We start from the raw sequence: 11,222 nt of genomic DNA, 5'->3' as shown, positions 1-11,222 counted from the left end.
CATTTTTAATAGAATTTCAGTCAAAACAGACTAGGGCCTTCATAAATCACAAGCAGACCCAGTTTCTATGCAAACTGTATGTAAAATCTTTTATGCTCACTAAAGCTGTATTTGTTTGATCAATAATACAGTAAAAACATATATATATATATATATATATTTTTTTTTTTGTATATTTTTAAAGTTATTTGGTTATTAAGAAACATTTTTAATAATTATCAATGTTGAAAACAGAGAATAGTGGTATGTGGTATGAGAATACATACCACTCCTCTTCATCTGTCTCTGCCTCCTCTCAGTGCAGTTCTCACAAAGCAGTTTGTTGTTGCCCATGAGCAGTTCAACAGAGGTGAACTGATGCAGACAGGACTGTACCGAGCACTCTTTAGAGCTGGGGGTGTAGCTGTGACAGAGGGCTTGGAAGGCTCCTTGGTGGTGCTGACGGTCTCTCTCCCGGATTTCGGTTGGTTCCTCTGGGCTGTGGCTGACCGGTAGAGTGTCGGCGGAAGTGTGCACCAGGCCCAGCTTGGACACAGCGCTGACGAGCTGCTCCACAGCACCGCCCTGCTGAGGTCTAATGGAGGCGAAGGGAGTGGGGCTTGGGCTCAGGTTAGGTTTTAGACTTTGATTGTGTGCTGTTGTGGTTGCAGTCGTTAAGACTTTATCTGATGTGCTACTATGACTGGACACAGATGGGATTCGAGGAGACCATTCGCTCTCAGAGGCCTCGCTGTCTGCATCATTACTGCTGTCCTGCAGGTTGGAGTCTTTCTCACTGCAGTCTGACTGGCTGCCCATTGTATCCGGCCGGTTACTTGCCAGGCCACGGCCAGCCACACAGAGCTCCTCCTCTTGTCGGTTAGAAACCGAGTCTGCGCCTCTCTCATCGTGAGAAGTGGACGAAAGGCGACCCTGTAGCTTCTAATCACAGACACACACACAAAGTCATATTAAAGGTGCCCTAGATTCAAAAATTGAATTTACCTCAGCATAGTTGAATAACAAGAGTTCAGTACATGGAAAAGACATATAGTGAGTCTCAAACTCCATTGTTTCCTCCTTCTTATATAAATCTCATTTGTTTAAAAGACCTCGGAAGAACAGGCGAATCTCAACATAACACCGACTGTTACGTAACAGTCGGGGTGTACGCCCCCAATATTTGCATATGCCAGCCCATGTTCCCAACATTATAAAAGGCATTAGACAAGGGCAGCCAGTATTAACGTCTGGATCTGCACAGCTGAACCATCAGACTAGGTAAGCAAGCAAGGACAACAGCGAAAAATGGCAGATGGAGCAATAATAACTGACATGATTCATGATATCATGATATTTTTAGTGATATTTGTAAATTGTCTTTCTAAATGTTTCGTTAGCATGTTGCTAATGTACTGTTAAATGTGGTTAAAGTTACCATCGTTTCTTACTGTATTCACGGAGACAAGAGAGCTGTCGCTATTTTCATTTTTAAACACTTGCAGTCTGTATAATTCATAAACACAACTTCATTCTTTATAAATCTCTCCAACAGTGTAGCATTAGCCGTTAGCCACGGAGCACAGCCTCAAATTCATTCAGAATCAATGTAAACATCAAAATAAACACTGTACTTGCGCGATTAGACATGCTGCATGGTGAACACTTTGTAAAGATCCATTTTGAGGGTTATATTAGCTGTTTGAACCTTTTTTTATGTTCTTTAAGGCAAGCGCGAGCTCTTGGGGCGTGGAACACGAGATTTAAAGGGCCACACACCCTGAATCGGCTCATTTTTAATTATGCTCCAAAATAGGCAGTTAAAAAAATGAATTAAAAAATTCTAGGGCACCTTTAAAAACAAGGAAGCTAGGAAGCACTTAAACTACCATTTAAAAGTTTGAGGTCGGTAAGATTTTTTGAAAGATAAATATGTTTATTGAGCAAGGATGCATTAAATTGATCAAAAGTGACAGTAAAGATTTCTATTTTAAATAAATGCTGTTCTTTTGAACTTTCTGTTCATCAAAGAACCCTGAATGTATCACAGTTTTCACAAAAATATTAAACACTACAACTGTTTTTAACATTGATAATAATATGAGATGTTTCTTGAGCACCAAATCAGAATATTAGAATGATTTCTGAAGGATCATGTGACACTGACGACTGCTGAAAATTCAGCTTTGCCATTACAGGAACAAATTACATTTTAAAATACATTCATAAAGGGACAAGTTACTTTAAATTGCAATAATATTTTACAATATTACTATTTTTATTGTATTTGTAATTGAATTCATACAGCCTTGGTGAGCGTAAGAGACTACTTTCAAAAACATAATCTTACAGACTACAAACTTTTGAATGATAGTGTATAAGAACTACATAATGCTTCTCTTATAATAATGGCTCCACCTACCTGTCCACTCAACCTCCTGCTGTTTCGATTGGCTTGTGCGTGGGCAGCTGATGAGTCATCATGAGAGACCAGACCGTCTTGCTCCCGCCCACTTTTCCCAAGTCTACCAGGGTTTGTGGGTTTAGAGATCTGGGCAAAAGAAAGCTCAGGACATTCAACGTAGGGACAGACTATTAAATGGAAGTACAATAAAGTACAATTTTGGAATGATAAAGTAAGGCTGCTCTCACCCTTTCCTCTATGATGGGAAGGGAAATGTCAATGAAGGCTTCCTTTACTGTGGAAATCTAAGAATGAAGATATAAACATGTTACATTGTGGTATTCAGAGAGACTCTAAAATGTATCCCATACAATTTGTCTTTAGGCAGTCACTTAATTACTGTATTATTGAAATAAATACTATATTAATAAATATTATATATTATATACATATTATAAAATATGTATTATAATAAAATTAAATATTACAAAATATTATAACATAAATTACTTTGATTTATTTTTTAAATCGCGAACATTTATATAATCTTTGAATCTGGACATTGTACAAATGAGAAATGCTCACATGTTCACACTCTTCACACATTATGGTGCTGGTTAGCTCTCCGACAAAAATCCGATCTACAAAATTCATTTTCACTCCTTCCTTTCCATAAGCTGTAGAACATGAAAACAAGAAAAAATTATATAATACAACTCAAATATGTATATTAAGCAGAACACAAATAATAGATCCTTTTTAAAATGATAATTTAATGTAAATAGTGGCATTATTTCTATTGCCACTAGATGGCAATATTGTTCTGAGCGATGTGAAATGCAGGTGACAAAAGCAGAGATGGAGCACCCTTCACTTGTCGTTTCGTCTCCTCATCAGCTGTCTTCTCCGTGGGGTTGTTAAAGGCTTTGAGGATGCCTGCTTTAATGCGCTGTCAATGTAAACACAATGTGATGCCACTTTGTTAGATAATGAAGCTCAAACAGTTGCTGTCACAAAAACCTCCTTTTATCATGGTCAAAATAATAGAGGCACAGTAAAGAAGTTTGCATCTTTTAATAATGAACAGTTGACATTTCAATTAAATAATATTAAAAGGAAAACAAAAATGTCAACATTTTAGTTGTGTGAAAAATTTCCTGCATCTGTCATCTATAAACAATCAAATATGACATAGCCGTTCCCCCCTCAGACTTTAAACTGTTCACCCTTGGAAGTGTTCTTTTTTTTCCCTCAGGTTTTTGTTGCTGTAAATTAACTAAAGCAAACGCAAGGTCATGAACATGCACACATGGTGAAAAGTAAATGTGTGCTTCACATATTTTACACGGCACATGCATTGTATATCCCATGTACGTGTGGGCATAAAGACATGTGAAGGCCAGTGTCCCTGTGCTCTTAATGAGAGGTGACATGGTCAGTGACTGTGTTGGTGAGAGAGCTGTTAGAAGACACAGTCACAGTAAAGCACCAATCAATAGATAATTGGCCGTGGTGGCGATGTCTGTGGGGCTCGACCAGTCTCCCCCATTGTCCCGTCCCCACGCTCAGGGCGGCCTATTTAGGTCAAAAGCCTGGTTAATCCCTCTCCTTCAGCCAGTCAACCCCCAAACCCCCCATCTGTGTCGGACCCCGCTACAACACACACTAATTAATCACACAAACACACACGTACCCTAAAATAACTAGGCCACCACACTCTCTTGAGAAGTTGAGCTCACTTAAGCGCCCCTTTCTTAGCATTTTTATTCAACAGCTAATTGGTGATAATTCATTGATGTTAATTAGCATATTGTGAGCAGCAATCCTATTGGCTAATCAACATAAATATTGTGGTGTCCATGTTTAGTGACTGGCTTGAGGGGTCTCAGCTCTGTTACACCGTAGCTAAGAGATTAATTGAAGCATTCTGAAGCATGCTTCTATAAAACAATCGATCAAATTTGCAACTATTTTTGAAGTTGACAATCTTTTTTTTGTACAAAAACTTGCATGTATATTTCACTTTTACATCTTTAGATCTGTAAAACAGTACATAACTATAAATACAGTACAGTTTTTTGTTTTGAAAGAAGTCTCGTAATCTCAGTATAATATAATATATATATATATATATGTTATTTCATATCATAATATTGAAGGCTATGAAAACAAAATATAGTGAATGTAACCATGTAGGCAATTCTATATATTATGTGCAAAAAAAAAAAAGAATTATAAAGACATTACATTCAAACATTGTAACAACATTAAAAATCTAAAACAAAATATAATGCTGTTTAAATCACTAAATCAAAAATGAAAATAAAAAACAAAAGGACAGACTTAATGTTAACTGGTAAGAGGAGCACACACATTCACTCATCTGAGATTAAAAATTTTATTAGCCTACATTTGATTACCACTCGTTTACATAAGGCCACGCCTGACAGCAAAATGGAAATATTTGCATGACTTTGCTTCTAACATTTACAAATAGAGAAGATACCTGTGAAATGTAAGATATGCACTGAGGAAAACACCACATCTCAAATGTGCACAAGTATCTGTCAGAGCATCTGACGTGTCAGGCCACATTAAACTATATGTGTTAACTATATCTTACGAGTTATTTTGAAATCCTGAAAATAAAGCATGCCTCATGTTTAGGACAAATTAGATTTTGCACTTTCCGTGCAGCATCTCATTCTATGTCCTCTGCTATTTTTCAAATGCGCTTGTGATATCAATATAAACAGTATTGTCTTATCCTACTGTATATCGTTTATATAACAATATATCGTACAAACTCGATATACCGCCCATCCCTGATGAGGAACATTTAAATTAGATTGTTTCCTGTATTCTCCCCCTCTGCAGCCCCAGAGTGTGGAGGGAGGGAGGTGGGGACGGACCTCCATCACAAAGCCTCAACAAGCAGCTGACTGTTTCCCAGGATGCACAATGAGGCCAGTCGCGCCACTTGCAAGGTTCCTAAGTGGCACAACTGTCCACATTCACAAGTCTGAATGGGCCTGGCTGGCCCTGGGGCTCATCGCCCAATGCTGCACCCGCTTTCTTAGGGCAGTTAGGGCCACTGGTGGGGTTGTGTGGGTCTTGGCCCCTGGCACGTCCACATTAAGAAACCCACAAGCTGTATCGGTCTACAAGAAGCACCCTATCAAACCACTATGCGTCTGCTCGTGAGAGGTCAATGTCCTAATGTCGGTATGCAAAAGCAGCCCTTTGCAGTGACTGGTATAGTTTATATATGCACTGAGGAGGACTGAGGGTGTAATGCTGAGAACAAGACCCCCTATAGACCTGCTATTAACATCCGTTTTTGGGCGCTCCAGTTGAAGCAGGATGACACTAAACAGATAAACAGGTTCTAGAACTTGACCACAATACACTTGTAGTATAAACATTCAATCTTTAAACAAAAGCTAGGGTTCCCCTTCTCACCTGCTTTTATATTTAGACCAGCCAAAAACCAACTTAAAAAAAACAAAAAAACAAAATTGAGCATGAATTTTTAAAAAATATAATTAATACTTAATAATAATAATAATAATATTTATTTGAATACATTTTTAATTAATCAATCTGGATATGCAGCAAGTAGGGTTAGGATTTTAATATTCCCCTCAAAATGAAATCACAATCAGATGACAGAATAAGATGCAAGTTAAACATTTCTGCCAGGTCTAAATGGTCTGACTTGTCTATTTTTGATTGGATCACATTAGACTGATCATCATACCATCTGTAAGAAAAACTAAAATCACACACACTCACCTTGGTCTCCTCCACTCTCATGGAGTCCAGGAGGTAGTGTAGCAATTCCTGACTGTCCTGTTGCTGGTAACCCTTAAAGCGAGGGGCCCTGTACACACACACAGAGGCACAGAATGAGAATTCCTGTCACACAAACACATTCGCACAAGTGTAAATATATCCAAAGGGACAAAAGGAGCCAAAGCCACGCAAACACCAATTAGCCACACACAAAAAGCAATCAGCAGCATATAGATGAGTAAAGACGAGAGAAGAATGGACATAATCTTCTCTCAAGGCCTTTTCTCTGATGCTGCATAAGGTGTCTCTCTCTCTCTCTCGGCAGGTTTCAGTATCTTAAAGGCAGCTGTTATTTTTCCCTGACAACTTTTCATCATTCAATCATTCAACCAGCTGAGGTCGGTCACACACATGCAGCCACACATACACTTTCATACACAACCAGATATATAAAAGTATTCTGAGCTTTAACCAGTTCTCTGATTCTAATGAATTACAAACCCAAGATTGGAATTTATTTCTCTGAGTTCTTTTTTTTTTTTTTTTACTTCAAAGAACTGCAAATTAAATTAAAAGATCTGTAAGTATTCAATTAAAGTTTTAATATGTGAAAAACCACAACAAAGTCATTTTTGGCATGAGTATGTATCATCTTTGCTCACTGTTGTTGATGTGTAATTTTGTTCGATTCTTCAAGGCTGGTGTGTGTATTAAGCGTACTTTTGTAACTCATATTTCAAATGGTCAAAAAATACTCACTGAAACTGAACTGAGAACAGCTAAGTGTTATAGTGAGATTTTATTTTATATTATATATTATATATAATAAGTGACTGCAATAAAATGCAACAAAATTAATAAATATTGCATGCATAAAAAAAATTGTAAATGCATGTGTAAATGTTGATCAATATGATACTAACGTTTATTACCACTTTACCATTTTTAAAATGAGATCAACTTAAAACAAGCTCTTTCAAGAAAAAACATCCTCATATAACAGTATTTACAGTTCAGCCAAGATTGTCTGACTATTTTCTAAAACCGACAACAGCAATTTATGGCATTTATGAATAAAAAATGTGTGGTGGCCTAAATTTTGGTGCATCTCTAAACACGTCATATTTTGGTGTCCTTCAAACACATGCCACATGTTCAAAATAACTGAAATTACAGAACAGAACCAGACAAGACCACCCTAAATATGGCAGACTGGAGGACAATGGCAATATGGAGATATATCCGTCCTTCCTCCCAGCTAACCCCATGGTAAATCTAACGGAAAAACGTGTTGGGCGTTTAGAAAATAGATCATTAGACTCTCTGCTGGGGAGCCCAGGCCAGATGTGGGCCAGCTGTTGAGGACATATGGGCAGCTGGAGCCGGCCCTGCATCAACCTGTTGAGCAGTGAGGCTGGATAGCTGGTCAAGATGATGGGAAGGCCATTTGGTCTGGTGATGAACCCAAGGGTAAAGGGGCAAGTCAAGGTGTTGGATTGGGTTGAGACGCCTGAGGTAGTACAGATGCTCAATGATTTTGCCATTACCTGCTAAGCTTGCAAGCACTGTGTGTGTGCGCGTGTGTATGCTGTGTGAGGGCAGGCTGGGTGAATGAATGCATGGGCAGGACGGATGGTCAGGCAGTCTGGAACGCCTCTACCATGGGCTGATGAGGTCTGACGTTCTGCCCGGCTCTGTGTGACTGAAGTGTGTTTAAGAACGTCCAGCCACCTGCTTCTAACACAGGTCATGAGCAGGGGGTCTGGAGACTCAGCCTCCCTCCCCTTCCTCTGTTTCTCACTGTTTATTTTCTCTCAGCACCACCATTCTAATATATTAATTTAATAAATTTGCTTTAAAAAAAAATGTACACTTCAGTTCAAAAGTTTGGGGTTAGTAAATTAAGTAAATTAATAATTTTATTCAGCAAGGGTACATTAAATTGATTGAAAGTGACAGTTAAGACTTTCACATTGTTACAAAAAATTTAATTATTTCAAATAAATGTTGCTCTTTGGAATTTTCTATCCATCAAAGAATCCGGAAAAAAATGCATACAAAATACGTTTTCCACAAAAGTATTAAGCAGCACAACAGTTTTCACCATTGATAATGATAATAAAAAATATTTCTTGAGCACTAAATCAGCATATTAGAGTGATTTCTGAAGAATCATGTGACAATAAAGCCCAATTTATATTTTATATAAATATTTATAAAACAATTTATTTTTTCCAAATTTATGACATTGACATTTTTTTTTTATGTTTAAGTGTCTAAAAACAAATATTTCAAAACAATTTCAAAATGTCTCTACATATCTGAATCTGCCATACAGTAGGCATAAGCTGCAGAAAGGCAGGAACAGAGTGAATGTGTTTTGGAGGGAAGCTGACGGGTGAGATGGGCTCCAGTAGGAGAGGTGGGAGAGAGACTGAGAATGTTCTGGAAGCTCATTCCACTGGAAAGAGAAGACTGAAGGAGCCTGTAGCGGTGCGCCCAATATGGCCTTGTCACAGACGGACAGCTGTAACCACTAACACAATTAACAGCGGATGAGTTAGTACCAGACGCCAGGCAGCCCCAGCACAATGCTGCAATGCACACATGCACACACAAGCAAGCATACTACATCAGTCGAACATAAAACACTCCCATACATGCATCTTACACCAAGCACAAAACACACACAACAAACAGTTCTATGAAACTGAATTGTTCTGATTTTGGCCACTAAATAATTCATCTGTCCCTTGAAATGTCAGCAGAATTACTACCCACAAGAAAAAAACCCAAAACAAAACAATGGATAAAAACATTTAATAGATATATTATTTTATTCTCCCAATCATTTGTTTTATTACATGGCTCTCCTGAATAATTGATTCTAATCAATCAATCAATCAATCAATCAATCTAATCAATCGAATTGTGTATTTATTTATTTAAAAAAAACGAAAAAAAAAAACCCTATGAGCACTTTACTGACATAACTGTGACTTCACTCAGCACTTACATACTGTTGTTCTCATGTTGATTTAATTGATTCTACTACTCTCATTTGTAAGTCGCTTTGGATAAAAGCGTCTGCTAAATGACTAAATGTAAATGTAAAATGTAATTGGCCAACTGCGACATTTTTTGATCACTAAACTGTATAATTGACTGTTGGCCTAGGCAAGTGACTTCCAAATAGCACTGTTAGTATGCTACGATAAATAAAGTCATTTCAATTTATTCAATTATTTCTTTAATTCAATTTATTTAATTGGTTCTCTATCTATCTTTTTGATGTCCCACAATGTCCCAAACAATATTTAAAGCCCTCCTCATGAAGGCTACTGCATGTTTCCTCCGGTTCATCTGCTGTAAAGATAAAGTTTTGTTATCATAAAAATAAATAAATAAATAAATCTCAGAGACTAGGATTGTCCATGGATTAAAATACTTAGAATAGTATTTATTATTATGTATAATACATTTATAATTATTATTTATATTTAATTAGTATTAAAATAACTTTCAGAGTTCCAGTTAACAGCTGAATGTTCACTTTTATTTTTTATGAAATTACATGACTCTTCCAGATATTTGTAATTTACTGAATAGGCAGCCTTAAAAAAAAAATCTACAAAAACTAGAAAAATTGGTAACACTTTACAATAAGGTTCATTAGTTAAACACTAGTTAATGTATTAACTAACATTAACTAACCACGAGCAATACATTTGTTACTGTATTTACTAATCTTTGTTAATGTTAGTTAATGAAAATACAGTTGTTCGTTGTTTGTTCATGTTAGTTCACAGTGCATTAACTAATATTAACAAGAATGTATTAGTAAATGTTGAAATTAACATTAACAAAAATTAATAAATGCTGTATAAGTGCAGTTTATTATTAGTTCATGTTAACAAATGTAGTTAACTAATGTTAACTAATGAACCTTATTGTAAAGTGCTACCGAAAAGTTTATATTCTTTATAAAAATGTGTATGTAGTTTTTAGATATTATTTATGTACATGACATCTAGAAATCACACTTTTAAAATTAGGCTACTTCATTTATTAAGGTTTTCCAAGAACACTGGAACCCTAGTTCTTCAAAGAAAAAGAAAAAAACACAGTTGTTAAGGGTATGAACTGGATTTTTTTTGTTGTTTTAGCTTATTTTAATGCTTGTTTTATCTTATTTTAAATCTTTTTAAGACATCTTGAGGCCCACTTTGACTTTTACAGAGGCTCCCCAATCGGCCTGCTTTTTTAGAAGCAATGAATTATTTGGTAAGCAGACAATAAACTGGACACTAATCTCATCTAGATTACCACCCCTACATCGATCATCAACAAAACTGTCTAACTACATTACATTACATATTACGTCTACATTATCCCTCACATATAGACAAGAACTAAATGTAAAGAACATGAATGCTGTCGCAGATGATCTAACAAACAACAGGGAATAAATGAATACATTTCTGATGTCCTTGCTCTTTTAAAATAAAGAACAAAACTAACACTAATCAGCCTTTTGAGAAAGCATAACCTGTAACCGACTTAGTTTTGTACCCCATAAAATTGGCAACAATGGAGAGAATTTAGGAGATATGAAGATCAAAATCGCAGCCAGTGTGACTAAAGTCTATTATTCTAACTCTCATCTCTCACAACCAGAACATCCTTGAAAGTGCTGCATTTCAAACCGGTGCATGTATGCTTGAATCTCTGTACTAAGAGACATTAAATAAGTACCATTCCACCTCAATGTGAAATATGCAAAGGGTTTGAGAGCTGATTATAATACAAATTCAAATGTAGTTACAGAAAGCACAAGATGAGGACACTTTACAAGCTGGGACCCTCAGTAGCACCAGGAGCAGTGTGTGTTGAGCAGGGAAGGCTGCTCAATGCTCTTTGGACTGCTGCTGGCGCTGGTGCTGCTTAGATCTGTCCAGCTGGCAGCGTGACCTGGCCCTCGACCAACCATGCCAACAACACTCAACTGTGTAACACACACAAACACACACACTACTTGTTCTTC

General features: G+C 36.8%; 1 protein-coding gene across 6 annotated transcripts in view; it reads right to left on the bottom strand.

Annotated features, from left to right (window-relative positions):
- Positions 1-11,222, bottom strand: part of usp45 (ubiquitin specific peptidase 45) — a 40,217-nt gene that overhangs the window by 6,713 nt on the left and 22,282 nt on the right. For all 6 annotated transcript variants that reach the window (XM_067406098.1, XM_067406081.1, XM_067406090.1 and 3 more), the window contains exons 9-14: positions 6,179-6,266; positions 3,251-3,332; positions 2,969-3,060; positions 2,632-2,688; positions 2,402-2,530; positions 267-921 (exon numbers count right to left, since the gene is read on the bottom strand). In XM_067406098.1, coding sequence (XP_067262199.1) covers positions 267-921; positions 2,402-2,530; positions 2,632-2,688; positions 2,969-3,060; positions 3,251-3,332; positions 6,179-6,266 — 1,103 coding nt within the window. The remainder of the gene's footprint in view (positions 1-266; positions 922-2,401; positions 2,531-2,631; positions 2,689-2,968; positions 3,061-3,250; positions 3,333-6,178; positions 6,267-11,222) is intronic.

Source organism: Chanodichthys erythropterus, chromosome 2, assembly GCF_024489055.1.
Source record: "Chanodichthys erythropterus isolate Z2021 chromosome 2, ASM2448905v1, whole genome shotgun sequence".
Lineage (NCBI taxonomy): Eukaryota > Metazoa > Chordata > Actinopteri > Cypriniformes > Xenocyprididae > Chanodichthys > Chanodichthys erythropterus.
Note: the sequence above shows the minus strand (reverse complement) of the source record. Positions and strands in the feature narration are given on the sequence as shown.